General features: G+C 45.5%; 2 protein-coding genes across 4 annotated transcripts in view; one reads left to right on the top strand and one right to left on the bottom strand.

Moving 5' to 3' along the window:
* The window catches only part of LOC143788926 (fatty acid hydroxylase domain-containing protein 2-like), a 325,226-nt gene that overhangs the window by 181,419 nt on the left and 123,280 nt on the right, over positions 1-20,527 (top strand). The window lies entirely within an intron of this gene.
* The window catches only part of LOC143788701 (protein kinase C delta type-like), a 32,796-nt gene continuing 30,317 nt past the window's right edge, over positions 18,049-20,527 (bottom strand). Inside the window, exons 7-8 of the mRNA XM_077278532.1 lie at positions 20,209-20,334; positions 18,049-18,517 (exon numbers count right to left, since the gene is read on the bottom strand). Of these exons, the coding sequence (XP_077134647.1) occupies positions 18,452-18,517; positions 20,209-20,334 (192 nt within the window). The 3' untranslated portion in view covers positions 18,049-18,451. The remainder of the gene's footprint in view (positions 18,518-20,208; positions 20,335-20,527) is intronic.

Below are 20,527 nucleotides of genomic sequence, written 5' to 3'. Positions count from 1 at the left end.
CCAAACCATCTCGATTGGGTTCAGGTCTGGTGACTGTGGAGGCCAGGTCATCTGGCGTAGCACCCCATCACTCTCCTTCTTGGTCAAATAGCCCTTACACAGCCTGGAGGTGTGTTTGGGGTCATTGTCGTGTTGAAAAATAAATGATGATCCAACTAAACGCAATCCGGATGGAATAGCATGCAGCTGCAAGGTGCTGTGGTGACCATGCTGGTTCAGTATGCCTTCAATTTTGAATAAATCCCCAACAGTGTCACCAGCAAAGCACCCCCACACCATCACATCTCCTCCTCCATGCTTCACGGTGGGAACCAGGCATGTAGAGTCCATCCGTTCACCTTTTCTGTGTTGCACAAAGACACAGTGGTTGGAGCCAAAGATCTCAAATTTGGACTCATCAGACCAAAGCACGGATTTTCACTGGTCTAATGTCCATTCCTTGTGTTCTTTAGCCCAAACAAGTCTTTTCTGCTTGTTGCCTGTCCTTAGCAGTGGTTTCCTAGCAGCTATTTTACCATGAAGGCCTGCTGTACAAAGTCTCCTCTTAACAGTTGTTGTAGAGATGTCTGCTGCTAGAACTGTGTGTGGCATTGACCTGGTCTCTAATCTGAGCTGCTGTTAACCTTCGATTTGTGATGCTGGTGACTTGGATAAACTTATCCTCAGAAGCAGAGGTGACTCTTGGTCTTCCTTTCCTGGGGCGGTCCTCATGTGAGCCAGTTTCTTTGTAGCGCTTGATGGTTTTTGCCACTACACTTGGGGAGTGGGACACTTTCAAAGTTTTCCCAATTTTTCGGACTGACTGACCTTCATTTCTTAAAGTAATGATGGCCACTCGTTTTACTTTACTTAGCTGCTTTTTTCTTGCCATAATACAAATTCTATGTCTATTCAGTAGGACTATCAGCTGTGTATCCACCAGACTTCTGCTCAACACAACTGATTGTCCCAACCCCATTTATAAGGCAAGAAATCCCAGTTATTAAACCTGACAGGGCACACTTGTGAAGTGAAAACCATTTCCGGTGACTACCTCTTGAAGCTCATCAAGAGAATGCCAAGAGTGTGCAAAGCAGTCATCAAAGCAAAAGGTGGCTACTTTGAAGAACCTAGAATATAAGACATAATTTCAGTTGTTTCACACATTTTTGTTAAGTATATAATTCCACATGTGTTAATTCATAGTTTTGATGCCTTCAGTGTGAATTTACAATTTTCATAGTCATGAGAATACAGAAAAATCTTTAAATGAGAAGGTGTGTCCAAGCTTGTGGTCTGTACTGTATGTATGTGTATATATATATATATATATATATATATATATATATATATATATATATATATATATATATATATATATATATATATATATATATATATATATATACATTAGCACTCCCTAGAGCTGCCAAGTGACTATGTGTAGTACTTCTGTTGTGAAAATATCTGTTTAACCCGAAAACTGTAGGTCGCCAATTGGTGTGGCCAAGAAGTCCAATTCACCTGCCCAACTTCTTGTTTTAAATCTCTCTGACATTCTCTGGAAAACAAGGAAAACAAGGAAGTTGGAAGGTGTACCTACAGCTTACCACGCCAAGGATGCACTGAGCGCCTGTACTTAATTTTCTGGTCATTGTGCGCTGATACATTCATATCAAAGCCATATAAACAGGTGTATATTATATTCCCTGAGCTTTATAGGTGGGGGATGAACATAAAATATATGTAGATAATAGGAGAATGAACACATTCCCCATATAAAAAATAATAATAATAATATCTTTATTTTTATATAGCACTAACATATTCCGCAGTGCTTTAGGGTATGTGTCCACGCTGCGGATTCCATTGCGGAATTTTCCGCAGCGGATTTCATAAATCCGCAGTGCAAAACCGCTGCGGTTTTCACTGCGGATTTATCGCAATTTCTATTGCGGTTTCCACTGCGGGTTTGCACCTGCAGTTTTCTATTGGAGCAGGTGTAAACCCACAGCGGAATTCGCAAAAAGAATTGACATGCTGCGGAATATAAACCGCTGCGTTTCCGCGCGTGCACTGCGGATTTCGTTTCCCATAGGTTTACATTGTACTGTAAAGTCATGGGAAACCGCTGCAGACCTGCTGCGGTTCCGCAGCAAAATCCGCAGCGTGTGCACATACCCTTACAGTTTGCACACATTATCATCACTGTCCCCGATGGGGCTCACAATCCAGATTCCCTATCAGTATGTCTTTGGAATGTGGGAGGAAACCGGAGGAAACCCACACAAACACGGGGAGGACATACAAACTCCTTGCAGATGTTGTCCAAGGTGGGATTAGAACCCAAGGCTGCAAGCGCTGCTATCCACTGAGCCACCGTGCTGCCCCACCTATAAAGCTCATGGAATGTAATATACACCTGTATATATGGGGAATGTGTTCATTTCTCTATTGTATATGTATGTGTGTATATATGTGCGTGTCATGTATGTGTGTATAAGTGTGTGCCATGTACATGTATGTGTGTGTATAAGCATGTGCCATGTAGGTGTGTGTGTGTTTATATGTGTATGTATATATATGTATATATGTATATATAATGTAATTTTTTGCATTATTCTAACTTGAATATATGTTATTAGTATATGTAGATGGCTTTGTATAGACACACAGTGATAGTGTGTGAGTGTGTGTGTGTTTGTGTGTCATGCACATTTTTAAATACTGGCTGAACAGACGAGAGTTCATATATATAAACATGTTGCCAATCGTTCATGAATTAGCAAAATGCTCATTTATAGGACATTTCATAACTTTCCCACATTATTATGAAAAAATTACAGCACATCCTGCACCCAACGTATGATATAATGTATTTAAGGCGTCAGTCTGTCCATTTGATACCAACTCCACCAAAATGGACACTGACTCCGACTTGCCAGCCCTCCTGCTGATACTATACATGATACATGATACTATATGGGGACAGATTGATCTATTGAATCCGCCCTTTTCTCACCATGGAGACAACAAAAACTCTCACTGTCGCCCTAATCCACTCCCGCCTGGACTTCTGCAATGCTCTATTAATTGGCCTCCCCCTCACGCGACTTTCCTCTCTCCAGTCCATCCTTAATGCAGCAGCCAGGGTCGTCCATCTGGCTAATCATTACTCGGACGGGTCCGCTCTTCGCCAGTCGTTACACTGGCTGCCCATTCATTACAGGATACAATTCAAAGTACTTGTTCTCACTCACAAAGCTCTGCACAGTGCGGCACCCCCTTACATCTCCTCCCTCATTTCTGTCTATCGGCCTAACAGACCACTGCGCTCTGCAAACGACTTTCGACTAACCTCGGCATTAATCCGTACCTCCCACTCCCGACTCCAAGACTTCTCCCGTGCTGCGCCAATCCTCTGGAATGCTCTACCCCAAGATATTAGAACCAACCACAACTTGCACAGTTTTAGGCGCTCGCTCAAAACACATTTGTTCAGAGCGGCCTATCACGTTCCCTAATCAAAGTCATTTTATGGTTGTGTGTGTGTAGCCCATTCACTATCTCCATCTACCCCCCCACCCCCTGAAGATGGCTGGACCATCATTGTAAATACATCATTGTAAATACACACCTGTACTTTGTATCTCCCCACCTCATTGTAGATTGTAAGCTCTCACGGGCAGGGTCGTCTTATTTTGCTTTATTACTATTTGCTGCGGATCCGCAGCGTTTTTCCATGCGGTGTACAGTACAATGTTAACCTATGGAAAACAAAAACCGCTGTGCACATGCTGCGGAAAAAAACGCGTGGAAACGCTGCGGTTTATTTTCCGCAGCATGTCAATTCTTTGTGCGGAATCCACAGCGGTTTGGCACCTGCTCCATATTAAAAATCCGCAGGTGTCTAAAACCGCAGTGGAAATCGCACAAAAAAACGCGATAAATCCGCAGTACTTTTTGCACTGTGGATTGCAAAAAGCGGAAAATTCCGCAATGGAATCCGCAGCGTGTGCACATACCCTTAGTAGGGTTGAGCGAAACGGGTCGTTCATTTTCAAAAGTTGCCGACTTTTGGCAAAGTCGGGTTTCATGAAACCCGATCCGACCCCTGTGCGGGGTCGGCCATGCGGTACGCGACTTTCGCGCTAAAGTCGCGTTTCAATGACGCGAAAAGCGCCATTTCTCAGCCAATGAAGGTGAACGCAGAGTGTGGGCAGCGTGATGACATAGGTCCTGGTCCCCACCATCTTAGAGAAGGGCATTGCAGTGATTGGCTTGCTTTCTGCAGCGTCACAGGGGCTATAAAGGGGCGTTCCCGCCGACCGCCATCTTACTGCTGCTGATCTGAGCGTAGGGAGAGGTTGCTGCCGCTTCTTCAGAAGCAGGGATAGTGATAGGCAGGGTACATAAAGCTGCAAACCGCTTGTGCTGTAGCGATTTCCACTGTCCAACACCACCTTTTGTTTGCAGGGACAGTGGAAGCTACATTTTTTTTTCCTCAGCGCTGTCGCTCATTGGGCTGCCCTAGAAGGCTCCCTGACCCTGATAGCTGCGTTGCTGTGCCTGTGTGTGTACGACGCTGTGCAAACCAACTGCTTTTTTCAAAGCACAAATCCTCTTGTTCCTTCCTTTCTGCACAGCTATCTTTTTTGTTTGTCCACACTTTTTATTTAATTTGTGCATCAGTCCACTCCTTATTGCTGCCTGCCATACCTGGCTGAGATTACTGCAGGGAGATAGTAATTGTAGGACAGTCCCTGTTTTTTTTTTTTTTTTTGTGGGAGATTAAGATTGGCATTTCTGCTAGAGTGCCATCCCTGTGTGTGCCATCTCTCACTCAGTGGGCCATAGAAAGCCTATTAATTTTTTTGCTTGATTTGGGTACTAAAATCTACCTGAAAAAAAATCACTACATCAATCAGTGTGAGAAAAATATTGGCCTCAGGGCTTGTGTGCCACTCCTGACTCCTGTGTGTGCCATCTCTCACTCAGGGGGCCATAGAAAGCCTATTAATTTTTTTGCTTGATTTGGGTTCTAAAATCTACCTGAAAAAAAATCACTACATCAATCAGTGGGAGAAAAATATTGGCCTCAGGGCTTGTGTGCCACTCCTGACTCCTGTGTGTGCCATCTCTCACTCAGTGGGCCATAGAAAGCCTTTTTTTTGTTTTATTATTTGGTTTCTAAAGTCTCCCTGAAAAAAAAAAAAAAATTCAAACAGTGGGAGAGTAATATTGCCCTTTCTGCTTGTGTGCCAGTCTTGACTCCTGGGTGTGCCATCTCTCTCTCTCAAATTGTGGGCCATAGAAAGCCTATTCATTTTTTTGCTTGATTTGGGTTCTAAAATCTACCTGAAAAAAAATCACTACATCAGTGGGAGAAAAATATTGGCCTCAGGGCTTGTGTGCCACTCCTGACTCCTGTGTGTGCCATCTCTCACTCAGTGGGCCATAGAAAGCCTATTAATTTTTTTGCTTGATTTGGGTTCTAAAATCTACCTGAAAAAAAATCACTACATCAATCAGTGTGAGAAAAATATTGGCCTCAGGGCTTGTGTGCCACTCCTGACTCCTGTGTGTGCCATCTCTCACTCAGTGGGCCATAGAAAGCCTATTAATTTTTTTGCTTGATTTGGGTTCTAAAATCTACCTGAAAAAAAATCACTGCATCAATCAGTGTGAGAAAAATATTGGCCTCAGGGCTTGTGTGCCACTCCTGACTCCTGTGTGTGCCATCTCTCACTCAGTGGGCCATAGAAAGCCTATTGATTTTTTTGCTTGATTTGGGTTCTAAAATCTACCTGAAAAAAAATCACTACATCAATCAGTGGGAGAAAAATATTGGCCTCAGGGCTTGTGTGCCACTCTTGACTCCTGTGTGTGCCATCTCTCACTCAGTGGGCCATAGAAAGCCTATTAATTTTTTTGCTTGATTTGGGTTCTAAAATCTACCTGAAAAAAAATCACTACATCAATCAGTTGGAGAAAAATATTGGCCTCAGGGCTTATGTGCCACTCCTGACTCCTGTGTGTGCCATCTCTCACTCAGTGGGCCATAGAAAGCCTATTAATTTTTTTGCTTGATTTGGGTTCTAAAATCTACCTGAAAAAAAATCACTACATCAATCAGTTGGAGAAAAATATTGGCCTCAGGGCTTGTGTGCCACTCCTGACTCCTGTGTGTGCCATCTCTCACTCAGTGGGCCATAGAAAGCCTTTTTTTTTGTTTTATTATTTGGTTTCTAAAGTCTCCCTGAAAAAAAAATAAAAATTCAAACAGTGGGAGATTAATATTGCCCTTTCTGCTTGTGTGCCAGTCTTGACTCCTGGGTGTGCCATCTCTCTCTCAAATTGTGGGCCATAAAAAGCCTATTAATTTTTTTGCTTGATTTGGGTTCTAAAATCTACCTGAAAAAAAATCACTACATCAATCAGTGTGAGAAAAATGTTGGCCTCAGGGCTTGTGTGCCACTCCTGACTCCTGTGTGTGCCATCTCTCACTCAGTGGGCCATAGAAAGCCTATTAATTTTTTTGCTTGATTTGGGTTCTAAAATCTACCTGAAAAAAAATCACTACATCAATCAGTGGGAGAAAAATATTGGCCTCAGGGCTTGTGTGCCACTCTTGACTCCTGTGTGTGCCATCTCTCACTCAGTGGGCCATAGAAAGCCTATTAATTTTTTTGCTTGATTTGGGTTCTAAAATCTACCTGAAAAAAAATCACTACATCAATCAGTGGGAGAAAAATATTGGCCTCAGGGCTTGTGTGCCACTCCTGACTCCTGTGTGTGCCATCTCTCACTCAGTGGGCCATAGAAAGCCTATTAATTTTTTTTGCTTGATTTGGGTTCTAAAATCTACCTGAAAAAAAATCACTACATCAATCAGTGGGAGAAAAATATTGGCCTCAGGGCTTGTGTGCCACTCCTGACTCCTGTGTGTGCCATCTCTCACTCAGTGGGCCATAGAAAGCCTATTAATTTTTTTGCTTGATTTGGGTTCTAAAATCTACCTGAAAAAAAATCACTACATCAATCAGTGGGAGAAAAATATTAGCCTCAGGGCTTGTGTGCCACTCCTGACTCCTGTGTGTGCCATCTCTCACTCAGTGGGCCATAGAAAGCCTATTAATTTTTTTGCTTGATTTGGGTTCTAAAATCTACCTGAAAAAAAATCACTACATCAATCAGTGGGAGAAAAATATTGGCCTCAGGGCTTGTGTGCCACTCCTGACTCCTGTGTGTGCCATCTCTCACTCAATGGGCCATAGAAAGCCTATTAATTTTTTTGCTTGATTTGGGTTCTAAAATCTACCTGAAAAAAAATCACTACATCAATCAGTGGGAGAAAAATATTGGCCTCAGGGCTTGTGTGCCACTCCTGACTCCTGTGTGTGCCATCTCTCACTCAGTGGGCCATAGAAAGCCTATTAATTTTTTTGCTTGATTTGGGTTCTAAAATCTACCTGAAAAAAAATCACTACATCAATCAGTGGGAGAAAAATATTGGCCTCAGGGCTTGTGTGCCACTCCTGACTCCTGTGTGTGCCATCTCTCACTCAGTGGGCCATAGAAAGCCTATTAATTTTTTTGCTTGATTTGGTTTCTAAAGTCTCCCTGAAAAAAATAAATAAATAAAATAGGTGGGAGATTAATATTGACATTTGTACTTGAGTGACAGTCCTGCGTGTGTGGCATCTCTGTGATTTGGTGCCACAGAAAACAGAGTGTGTAACATTGGGCCTGATTTTCCTTGTGGTCTCACCAACCTGTAAAGGGATATTGAAATCATACTGAAGTTATAGCTCACCGTGTAAGTTGTTTGACAGCAACAAATAAAGTTACTTTGGTTAAGTTTTTAAAACAATGAGGAAGTCTTGTGCAAGAGGTCGTGGCCGTGGGCGTTCATTGTCAGCTGGTAATGATGGTAGTGGTAGTGGAGCATCAGGTGGTCGTGGGGATAAAAATATTCCACCTAAGTCTGGAGCTGTGGAGCCAGGTTCGTTGTCTGGCTACACAAGGCCTCGAACGCTCTCTTTTCTGGGAGTAGGAAAACCGCTTTTAAAGCCGGAGCAGCAACAGCAAGTTTTGGCTTACCTTGCAGACTCAGCCTCTAGCTCTTTTGCCTCCTCTTCTGAAACTGGTAAATGTAAAAACAGCGCGTCGCTTGTGTGGATGTTCACGGTCAGGGACAAGTCGCTTCCTTGTCCTCTTCAGCAAAAACAACAACAAGAGAGAAGGATGCAGCAGGCGACACAACGGGTTACTCCATGGAGCTCTTTACACATACCGTCCCTGGCTTAGAAAGTGAAACACTTAACAGGCCATGCCCATTACAAGTAGATTCTGACATGGAGTGCACTGATGCACAGCCAGAGTACTATGCTGCTCCTTTGACTCAGACCACAACATTGCCCTCTCAGGGTACTGATCCACAATCGGACCCTGATGAGACTATGTTGCCCCGCCACGAACGCTATACCACCGACCGACACGGTGACACAGACGAAGTTGCACACGAGCTCGAAGAGGAGGTAATAGATGACCCAGTTGTTAACACCGATTGGCAGCCATTGGGGGAACAGGGTGCAGGCGGCAGTAGTTCAGAAGCGGAGGTGGAGGAGGGGCCGCAGCAGGCATCAACATCGCAACAGGTTCCATCTGCCGGTCCCGTATCTGGGCCAAAACGCGTGTCAAAGCCAAAACCTGTTGGAGGACAGTGTGGCCATCCGGTTAAAGCTCAGTCTGCAATCCCTGAAAAGGGATCCGATGCTAGGAAGAGTGCAGTCTGGCATTTTTTTAAACAACATCCAATTGATCAGCGCAAAGTCATCTGTCAAAAATGTTCAACTAGCTTAAGCAGAGGTCAGAATCTGAAAAGTCTCAATACTAGTTGCATGCATAGACACTTAACCACCATGCATTTTCAAGCCTGGAGTAACTACCAAACGTCCCTTAAGGTTGTAGCACCCTCGGCCAATGAAGCTAGTCAGCAACGCAACATCCCTTCCGTCACTGTAAGGCCACCATTTTCCGCACCACCGGCAGTATCTGTGCAGGTTTCTTTGCCAGCCAAAAGCAGTCAGGGTCAGGGAATCACCAGTTTTGTAGGAGGAAATATTGCATATAGGGCACCGGCGGAAACAATACCGTCTCCAACCGTCTCTCAGTCTGCCATGTCCACCGGCACACCTGAAAGTTCCACGATCTCCATCTCTCCAGTCCAGCTCACCCTACATGAGACTCTGGTTAGAAAAAGGAAGTACTTATCCTCGCATCCGCGTACACAGGGTTTTAACGCCCACATAGCTAGACTAATCTCGTTAGAGATGATGCCCTACCGGTTAGTTGAAAGCGAAGCTTTCAAAGCCCTGATGGAGTACGCTGAACCACGATACGAGCTACCCAGTCGACACTTTTTTTCCAGAAAAGCCATCCCAGCCCTGCACCAGCATGTTAAACAGCGCATCATCCATGCACTCAGGCAATCTGTGAGTACAAAGGTGCACCTGACTACAGATGCATGGACCAGTAGGCATGGCCAGGGACGTTATGTGTCCATCACGGCACACTGGGTGAATGTGGTGGATGCAGGGTCCACAGGGGACATCAATTTCGGGACAGTTGTGCCTAGCCCACGGTCTAGGAAACAGTTGGCTGTAGGCGTTCGCACCCCCTCCTCCTCGTCCTCCTGCAGAAGCTACAGCTCTTCCACAGACCGCAGTCGACCAACCACTCCATCGCCAGATGACACTGTTGCACACCGGTTGTCCCATTATGGGCCAGCTACTGGCAAGCGTCAGCAGGCTGTATTGGCTATGAAGTGTTTGGGCGACAACAGACACACCGCGGAAGTTCTGTCCGAGTTCTTGCAACAAGAAACGCAGTCGTGGCTGGGCACAGTAGATCTTGAGGCAGACAAGGTAGTGAGTGATAACGGAAGGAATTTCATGGCTGCCATCTCCCTTTCCCAACTGAAACACATTCCTTGCCTGGCTCACACCTTAAACCTGGTGGTGCAGTGCTTATTGAAAACTTATCCTGGGTTCTCCGACCTGCTCCTCAAAGTGCGTGGACTTTGCTCACATATCCGACGTTCGCCTGTACACTCCAGCCGTATGCAGACCTATCAGCGGTCTTTGAACCTTCCCCAGCATCGCCTAATCATAGACGCTGCAACAAGGTGGAACTCAACACTGCACATGCTTCAGAGACTGTGCCAACAGAGGCGGGCTGTTATGTTTTTGTGGGAGGATACACATACACGGGCAGGCAGTAGGATGGCAGACATGGAGTTGTCAGGTGTGCAGTGGTCGAAGATACAAGACATGTGTCAAGTCCTTCAGTGTTTTGAGGAATGCACACGGCTGGTTAGTGCAGACAACGCTATAATAAGCATGAGCATCCCCCTAATGTGTCTGCTGATGCAAAGTTTGACGCACATAAAGGATCAGGCGTCTGCACCAGAGGAAGAGGAAAGCCTTGATGACAGTCAGCCATTGTCTGGTCAGGGCAGTGTACAGGACGAGGTAGCGGGCGAAGAGGAGGTGGAGGACGAGGAGGATGATGGGGATGAGTATATTTTTAATGCGGAAGCTTTCCCGGGGGCACTGGAAATTGGTTGCGTGGCAAGGACGGGTTCTGGTTTTTTGAGGGACACAAGTGACGTAGATTTGCCTGAAACTGCCCCTCAACCAATCACAACCATAGATTTGACAACTGGAACTTTGGCCCACATGGCGGATTATGCCTTACGTATCCTAAAAAGGGACACACGCATTACGAAAATGATGAACGATGACGATTACTGGTTGGCCTGCCTCCTTGATCCACGCTATAAAGGCAAATTGCAAAATATTATGCCACATGAGAACTTGGAACTAATATTAGCAACCAAACAATCAACTCTTGTTGACCGTTTGCTTCAGGCATTCCCAGCACACAGCGCACGTGATCGTTCTCATACGAGCTCCAGGGGGCAGCAGACTAGGAGTGTTAGGGGTGCACAGATCAGAAGTGGCGTTGGACAGAGGGGTTTTCTGACCAGGTTGTGGAGTGATTTTGCTATGACCGCAGACAGGACAGGTACTGCTGCATCAATTGAAAGTGACAGGAGACAACATTTGTCCAGTATGGTTACTAACTATTTTTCATCCCTTATCGATGTTCTCCCTCAACCGTCATTCCCATTTGATTACTGGGCATCAAAATTAGACACCTGGCCAGAATTGGCAGAATATGCATTGCAGGAGCTTGCTTGCCCGGCAGCAAGTGTCCTATCAGAAAGAGTATTCAGTGCTGCAGGTTCAATATTAACCGAAAAAAGGACTCGTCTGGCTACCCAAAATGTTGATGATCTAACATTCATTAAAATGAACCACAACTGGATTTCGAAATCTTTTGCCCCACCTTGCCCGGCCGACACCTAGCTTTCCTATGAAAAGCTCTTGCCTGTGGACTACTGTGAATTACTTTTCTAATGTCTAATTTGCTGCAGCTGATTGTCCAGCATACGACATGTTTACACCTCCCTAAATGGCCAAACTCCCCACACGGGGCCGTGGTATCGCGACTTGGCGCAAGCACCCGTGAGACTGCTGTTTGTCTGAAGAGGTGGGTATGCTCGCTTTTGGTTGACGGCATTGCTACTGGGTCCCTCATAGTACAATAAAGTGTCTCTGGCGGTGGTGGTGCGCACCCAACGTCAGACACACTGTTGTAACATGAGGGGCCCTGGGCCTGTACCGCCGGCCACAAGAGAGTTCACCCACCCCCAGGTCAAACATTGCTCTACCACTTCCACAGTTATCTCTCACACTTCCACCAATGTTTAGTCTATGCGCTGACATCCTTCCATACCTGCCACTGACAATACCATTGTGTTGACATGTATGATGGTACTTAACATAGTCAGGGGCAGTGTCCTCTATTTACCACAGTAAATACTTTGCGCTAAATTAGTAGGTCTGAAACAAGGCAGAGGATCCCACCCCTGAACCTAATGATTGCACCCTTTAGTGTTTTTGTTTTGTTTTAATGCGAGACATTCACATTTATTTGTTGTTTTGGACTACTAACTGGCAGACACTCATTACAATCGGCCTCCGTTGACCAGACCACTGCTGCCCGTGTACCCCTGGAACCAATTATAAAGTGCCTACAGCCAGCCCATTTTATTATGTTAGGCCTTGGAAGCCTGTCTGCGGTCCCTCCTTCCACTAGGCCTCCACTGACCTGACCACTGCTGCCCGTGTACCCCTGGAACCAATTATAAAGTGCCTATGCAGCGCCCCAGAGTCCTGGTCGTTGCAGTACTGTGGCTCCGCCACTATGGGGAGCTATGGTGCGTCCGATGGCACTGAAGGAGTTCATCTGATCAGGTATCACAGACACCAATACATTTCACAGCCGGGCCTCCGGGGGGAGCTAAGGGTGCTATTCATTAGGCCACTCCCCACCATAGTGGGTAAACTGGGGGTCAGGCAGGAAGTTAGATCAGAAAGCTGACTGGGTTGGAACCAGGCAACACCTTGTGGCAGAGGGTGTTGTAGGGGAAGATACAGTAGGGTCTCTGTCAGGGGTGGGATCCTGACAGAGGCTTGGCAACGAGAACGAACGTAACGGGACCGTGCCTGCTCCGGGTAGCGGCGGTGCCCAAGAAAGGATTAGAAGAGAGATAGATTGTGCTGAGTGAGAAACGGGATCACGCAAAGGAGAAATACCAGTAGGAGTCGTGCTGTAAGACCGAAGCAACATCCTACTGAGACGCACTACCGGTGGCCGGAACGCCGAGGGAGTAGAATAACATTCAGCTTCAAGCAATACTCCAAACAGCGGCAGGACAGTCAGTCTCAGGCGGGCTGTCTAACTCAAATCACCTATGAAGTCATGGGAGGCAATTGTGGGAGAGGGGCGTCTCTAGGGTCCCGGAAGAACTCCAGGCCTACCCGTCAAACGGGTGCCGTTCCTACCCGAACCTCAGGGAGGGACGGAGGATTAGCAGAACATCATCTAGTCGAGTTGTGAGGGAACATCAGAAACAGACACAACAGTTGTGGGGTACTTTCCGTAAGCACAGCAGGGAAGGACTACAACACATAGCGCTAGGGGGAAGGCACAGATTTCCTCCTGTGAAGAGAACTCTGGAAGTGTCATTGGACCGGCCGGACTTGCGCAGCCTGGTGAGCCGTATTCTGGATTGAGGACCCAGAGATCTTCAGTAAAGAGGTAAAGAGACTGCAACCTGGTGTCCTCATTATTTACCGCGACCTGCACCCCACAACTGCACCGTTACAACACCCCTTATTGCACCGGACGTCCCCCACTGACAGACAGGGCCACGGACCGGGTCTAGCCACCGTGACAACCCCAGAACTGAGACTCAGAGGCCCGGCTCCGGGTACCCCTCGGCCCTGCGGCGGTGTGGGGGCGCTCCACCTACAGCCAGCCCATTTTAGTATGTTAGGCCTTCGAAGCCTGTCTGCGGTCCCTCCTTCCACTAGGCCTCCACTCACCTGACCACTGCTGCCCGTGTACCCCTGGAACCAATTATAAAGTACCTACAGCCAGCCCATTTTATTATGTTAGGCCTTGGAAGCCTTATCCTTTCATTCTGTCAATCTGTGAGTCCAAAGGTACACCTGACAACAGACACATGGAGCGGTAGGCATGGCCACGGAAGGTTACGTGTCCTTTGTGGCGCAATGGGTTAATGTATTGGATGCATGGTCCACACAGGGGACAGCCTGGTAAGTCTGTCTGCAGTCCCTAATTCAAGTTGTCCTCAAATGAATAAATCTGAGCTTCCACCTTCTGGCTCTCATTAAGTGCTGTTTTTTTAAAAATTGGTGGTTATGGGCCTACTAACGGTGTCTGCCCCTGCCTGGTGTTGTCCTCAACTGAATAAAGCTGAGCTTCTACCTTCTGGCTCTCATTAAGTGCTGTTTTTTAAAAGATTGGTGGTTCCGGCCTACTAACGGTGTCTGCCCCTGCCTGGTGTTGTCCTCAACTGAATAAAGCTGAGCTTCTACCTTCTGGCTCTCATTAAGTGCTGTTTTTTAAAAGATTGGTGGTTCCGGCCTACTAACGGTGTCTGCCCCTGCCTGGTGTTGTCCTCAACTGAATAAAGCTGAGCTTCTACCTTCTAGCTCTGATTAAGCTTTTTTTTTTTTTTTTTTTTTTTTAATTGCTGGATGGGGCCTAATACCTCTGTTTGCTGCTCCCTGGTGTTTGTCCTCAACTGAATAAAGCTGAGCTTCTACCTTCTGGCTCTCATTAAGTGCTGTTTTTTAAAAGATTGGTGGTTCCGGCCTACTAACGGTGTCTGCCCCTGCCTGGTGTTGTCCTCAACTGAATAAAGCTGAGCTTCTACCTTCTGGCTCTCATTAAGTGCTGTTTTTTAAAAGATTGGTGGTTCCGGCCTACTAACGGTGTCTGCCCCTGCCTGGTGTTGTCCTCAACTGAATAAAGCTGAGCTTCTACCTTCTGGCTCTGATTAAGCTTTTTTTTTTTTTTTTTAATTGCTGGATGGGGCCTAATACCTCTGTTTGCTGCTCCCTGGTGTTTGTCCTCAACTGAATAAAGCTGAGCTTCTACCTTCTGGCTCTCATTAAGTGCTGTTTTTTAAAAGATTGGTGGTTCCGGCCTACTAACGGTGTCTGCCCCTGCCTGGTGTTGTCCTCAACTGAATAAAGCTGAGCTTCTACCTTCTGGCTCTCATTAAGTGCTGTTTTTTAAAAGATTGGTGGTTCCGGCCTACTAACGGTGTCTGCCCCTGCCTGGTGTTTGTCCTCAACTGAATACAGCTGAGCTTCTACCTTCTGGCTTTCGGCCTATAGTATCAGATATTAAACTGCATTTGGCCTACTAGTGTGGTTGGGCCCTTAAAACAGTGTCTGCTGCTCTTGGGTTTGCTACTCCACTGAACAAAGCAGTGCCGCCTGTTTAGTCCTGTTACCAATTTTGAACGGCATTTAGCCTACTTTATTCTTTGGCCCTATATCTGTTTCCTCCTCATCCTGCCCATTGCCCAGCCACTGCTAGATGAGTCTGCTGGTACATTGACCCAGACCACTACATTCCCCTTGCACTCTACACAGCCAGAATCTGACCCTGCTGAAAGTAAGGTTCCCCTTCCCGCATGTTATACCACCTTACACAGGGACAAAGAGGAAGGTGCAGATGAAAGTGCAGGTTCCTTCATCAGGTGGGGGGGCATACTCGTTGGCGACGTCACTGGCACAGGGCCCCTCAGAGTACGCAAAAGTGTCGCTGCTGGTGGGAGGCGCCCCCGCCGTGCAAACACACCGCTGTACTTTGAGGGGCCCTGTGCCAGTGCCAATGCCAACGAGTGGGCCCCCCTGCTTGCTTAGGATCACAGCACTTGCAAACTTGACATACTTACCTCTCACTGCTCCACCGCCGTGACGTAGTCCACGTTTCCTGTGCCCACTAAAACCTTGAACCAGCCCTACCCCCCACAACTTTTGCCAAATGACCCCCAATTTCCAATGCCCAACTATTATTATAAAGTTAATTAAGATTGACAAGCTTCAGAAACAAGAATGGATGTTTTTGGCATTAAAATGGGCACTGTAGGTGTTTTCCTGGCCTCCACTCACTGCCGACTATGCTTCCCCATTGACTTGCATTGGGTTTCGTGTTTCGGTCGATCCCCGACTTTCAGCGATAATCGGCCGACTGCACTCGACTCGACTCTGGACAAAGTCGGGTTTCACAAAACCCGACTCGACCTTAAAAAAATGAAAGTCGCTCAACCCTAACCCTTAGTGTTCTGTCTCCATAATTCTTCATTAGTGTAAAGAGGCCGAGAAACAAGAGCCAAACGACTTCAATATTGTCGATCACACGCATTGAATGGTCTGAACTCAACGCATGTCAATACAACCAAAATGTTTGAGTGTCATGGTGCAATATGTGAGCATTGGGGGCCTCATTTTAAACTTTTGCCTAGGGCCCCACTTTGTCTAAAACCGGCCCTGGACAGATGCCATAACATCACTGTCATGAGGGGAAAGAATCGGCAGCGAGATCACGTGACCCAACTCCACACAAAGTATCGGATTAACTCTTAATTCCCCGCCATTTGTCACAATCACTACAGCCGTCCAACATCTAATAAAAGAATATAAAGAAGACGCAGACACAATGAATGGGGTTTATTAATTTTTATTGTTATCTATTATATTATTTAGTTTAATTTAATGTGATCATCCAGCGCCATTTATAGGATTTACTGCATAAAGAGTATGTGACCCAGAGGAAGGCGAAACAACCCCATGTGTGGGGAAAAATTCCTTCCTGACCCCATGTCCTGGCGATCGGCTAATCCCTGGGTCACTGCAGTGTCAGCGCTGGATGGGCCCTGTCACCCCTGTAGATGGGGTGTTATATACTTATCTAATACTTATATTTCTACCTTATCTTTATCTCTAGGCTATATAAAGCTTATGTATAACTAAGGGGGCACTTACACTGGGCGATTATCTATACTTACCTTTTTTTTTTTTTAAATATACCTATTCTTTCTTACCTATATTTATCTATACTTATCCTTACTTATCTATACTTATCCTTACTTATCTATACTTATCTTTTTTTTTTTTTTCTTTTAAATATACGGTGCCTATCATTTCTTACCTATATTTATCTATACTTATCCTTACTTATCTTTTTTTTTTTTTTTTTTTTTTTATTTTAAATATACGGTACCTATAATTTCTTACCTATATTTATCTATACTTATACCGTATTTTCCGGCGTATAAGACGACTGGGCGTATAAGACGACCCCCCAACTTTACCAGTTAAAATATAAAATCTTCTTAAAAGTCGGGGGTCTTCTTATACACCCTATGTCGTCTTATAGGGCCGGTGAATATGTGCCTTTTGGGGGGGGGGGAGTGGTCCTGATGACGACGAGGGGGCGTCTCACAGGAAAGGGAGTATCCCCCATTACCTCATCGTAGCGCTGCAGCGTGGGGTCTCTGTGCTGGGAGCGGCGGCTGCTGTGCTGTGGGGTGGCGGCTCCTCTTCTGCAGTGTGGGGCCTCTGGTGCTGTGGGGCGGCGGCAGCGGCATATCTTCATGCAGTTGGGGCTCCTCCGGCATCTCCTTAAAGCTCGGAGGCCCCACGGCGCTGGCAGCTCCATCGGTACAATGCGGTGGCCTCCGGGAAAATGGCCGCTGCTCAGATTCAGATCTCGTCCCGAGATCTCGGGAGACGAGATCTGAATCTGAGTAGCGGCCATTTTCCCAGAGGCAGCTCAATAGGTGCGATGCGGTGGCCTCCGGGAAAATGGCCGCTGGGGGCGGAGCATGCTCAGATTCAGATCTCGTCCCGAGATCTCGGGACACGAGATCTGAATCTGAGCAGCGGCCAGTTTCCCGGAGGCCACCGCATTATACCGATGGAGCTGCCAGCGCCGCGGGGCCTCTGAGCTTTAAGGAGATGCCGGAGGAGCCCCGACTGCATGAAGATATGCCGCCGCCGCCGCCCCACAGCACCAGACGCCCCACACTGCAGAAGAGGAGCCGCCGCCCCACAGCACAGCAGCCGCCGCTCCCAGCACAGAGACCCCACACTGCAGCGCTATGATGAGGTAATGGGGGATACTCACTTTCCTGTGAGACGCCCCCTCGTCGTCATCAGGACCACTCCCCCCCCCACCCACCATATACACCCGGCGTACAAGGCGATACCCGGCGTATAAGATGACCCCCGACTTTTAAGAAGATTTTCAGGGGTTAAAAAGTCGTATTATACGCCGGAAAATACGGTACTTACTTATCTTTTTTTTTTTTTTTTTTTTTTTTTTATTTTAAATATACGGTACCTATAATTTCTTAGCTATATTTATCTATACTTATCCTTATCTTTTTTTTTATTATTATTTTAAATATACGGTGCCTATCATTTCTTACCTATATTTATCTATACTTATCCTTACTTATCTTTTTTTTTTTTGTTTGTTTTTAATTTTAAATATACGGTACCTATAATTTCTTAGCTATATTTATCTATACTTATTCCTTATCTTTTTTTATTATTTTAAATATACGGTGCCTATCCTTTCTTTCCTATATTTATCTAACTTATCCTTACTTATCTATACTTACCTTTTTTTTTCTTTTTTTTTTTTTTAAATTGAAGGTTAAACATACCTATCCTTTCTTACCTACATTTACCTATACTTATACATTCTTAGTAATACTTACCTAGAATTATTCTTTTTACCTATACTTATCCTTATCTTTTTTTTATTGAATATTAAATATACCTATCCTTTCTAACCTATAACTACCTATACCTATCACTTATAGTTAGCTATTTGTAGGTCCCTGATGTTGTTGGACATCCGATGCTCCAGTCTTCTCGCCATGGTCTTCTGGAAGCTCAGGTACGCAGCTTGCTCTGATGTTATTGAGCTGGTGTCTTGTTGAGGGTTTTCAGTTAAAAAATGGAAACGCTCTGAACTTCTTAAAAGCATGGAACCTGGGATTAGGCTTAGTTGGCTATAGAAAAAAATACAGAAAAAAGTCATGGTGAACTTAGTGACTAATCATACAGTTTTGACTTTAAGAATTGAAAATAATAGTTCAATATTAAAAGGAACCTGTCGGTTCAATCTGTACTTATCACTTCAGCTCTGAACACTTTCACCTGTTTACAGACTCTTTCCGAATTGAAAAAAAACAGGAAGACCAAAAGGAGGAGTCACCGAGCCGCAGGTTACTTATTGCAGGACAAAATGTCAGGACAAAGAGGTCTCTATAAAGTAAAAACACCTTTATTATCTAGTACGGTAAGTGGTGTCACAGAAGGCGCTCACAAACAACATGAATAAGGAAAATATTATATAAAAAGTAATAATCAAACATCATGGAAACACAGCAGCAGTTGGCATATAGGAAAGATACCTCTTTGTCCTGATATTATTTCCTGCAATAAGTGACCTGCGTCTCAGTGCCTCCTCCTTTTGGTCTTCCTTGTTTTCCGAGTGGTTTTTCCATTCTTTGTCCACACCAGTATACACTGGTATTTTTTTACTCTAATATATTTTGTTCTTCCTGGTGTCTCTCGTTCTCTTGTACCTATAGGTCTTTCTGAATTGGCCTAGCTCCATCAGTTCTGTTTTTTGACAAAAATGTGTTCCTATTTTTTGTTTTATTTTTCATCTGGTCTAAATTAGCAGTGGAGACTATAAAAAGGAGAAATGTTATTTAAAAATGTAAATTAATCTTCTTTAGAATCACTTCCAGGTCTGCAGGAAAAATATAAAAATCTTATGAACTGCTCCTTATGGAGGGCTCATGATAATTTTTTTTTACCAAGGGCGGTCTTCTCTAGCTCCAGCTACAGACGGCTGTGCAATGCTTTGTCTGATTAAAGGGAATCTGTCACCCCCAAAAATCGTATATGAGCTCAGGCCACCAGTATCAGGGGCTTATCTACAGCATACTGTAATGCTGTAGATAAGCCCCCGATGTAACCTGAAAGGTAAGAAAAACAGGTTATATTATACTCACCCAGGGGCGGTCCCGGTTAATTTCGGGTCTGATGGGTGCGGCGCCTCCTATCTTCATACGATGACGTCCTCTTCTTGTCTTCCTGCCGCGGCTTCGGCGCAGGTGTACTTTGTGTGCCCTGTTGAGGGCAGAGCAAAGTACTGCAGTGCGCAGGCGCCGGGAAAGGTCAGAGAGGCCCAGCAGTACTTCGCTCTGCCCTCAACAGGAGCCGCGGCAGGAAGACAAGAAGAGGACGTCATCGAATGAAGATAGGAGACCCTGGACCCGGACCGCGACACCTATCGGCCCCTGGGTGAGTATAATATAACCTGTTTTTCTTACCTTTCAGGTAACATCGGGGGCTTATCTGCAGCATTACAGAATGCTTTAGATAAGCCCCTGATGACGGTGCCTTAGCTCATATACGATTTTTGGGGTGACAGATTCCCTTTAAATGGCTTGTACCTAACAGAACTTATAACTAGTTAATTATTTGCATGTAACCCTCAAAAGGGCCTGAAAGAAGAACAATCCTATAGACTAGACATACACTGCTAAGAGATTACATTGTCCAATAACGCGAGCCAAATTATTTTCCAACCCTGACACTAAACATAATGTATCTCAGAACCAAAAGCATAGACGATTGTGGGAGAGAATCTTATTCAGATCCATGGGAGAATTCTCCCATTACTTACTACAGGGATGTGCGGTGGGGCCATCCTAAGGGCTTCCACAGAGACCCAATCAATTCGCTGGAAGAAGAGGTGTTCTCGGATCTCACCATGGACTCCTAGTCGCTGATCAGGATCTTCCTGCAGGAGCTGAAGAGGAGAAATGTATTTAGGATTTAGTAAGGGAACCCTGTGATCTGACCAGTAAAGATTATACACAGTGATCACTTCTTTCTGATTGTTGCTCTCCATGACGCGTTGTCTGCTGTGATGGTATATGATAGCGATATTTAGTGATGAGGGGGTGCAAGCAATGGATTTCTACTTCTCTTATCCATAGCGG

This window comes from Ranitomeya variabilis, chromosome 8 (genome assembly GCF_051348905.1).
Source record: "Ranitomeya variabilis isolate aRanVar5 chromosome 8, aRanVar5.hap1, whole genome shotgun sequence".
Classification (NCBI taxonomy): Eukaryota; Metazoa; Chordata; class Amphibia; order Anura; family Dendrobatidae; genus Ranitomeya; species Ranitomeya variabilis.
The sequence above is the reverse complement of the archived record's forward strand: the minus strand, read 5'-3'. Positions and strand labels throughout refer to the sequence as shown.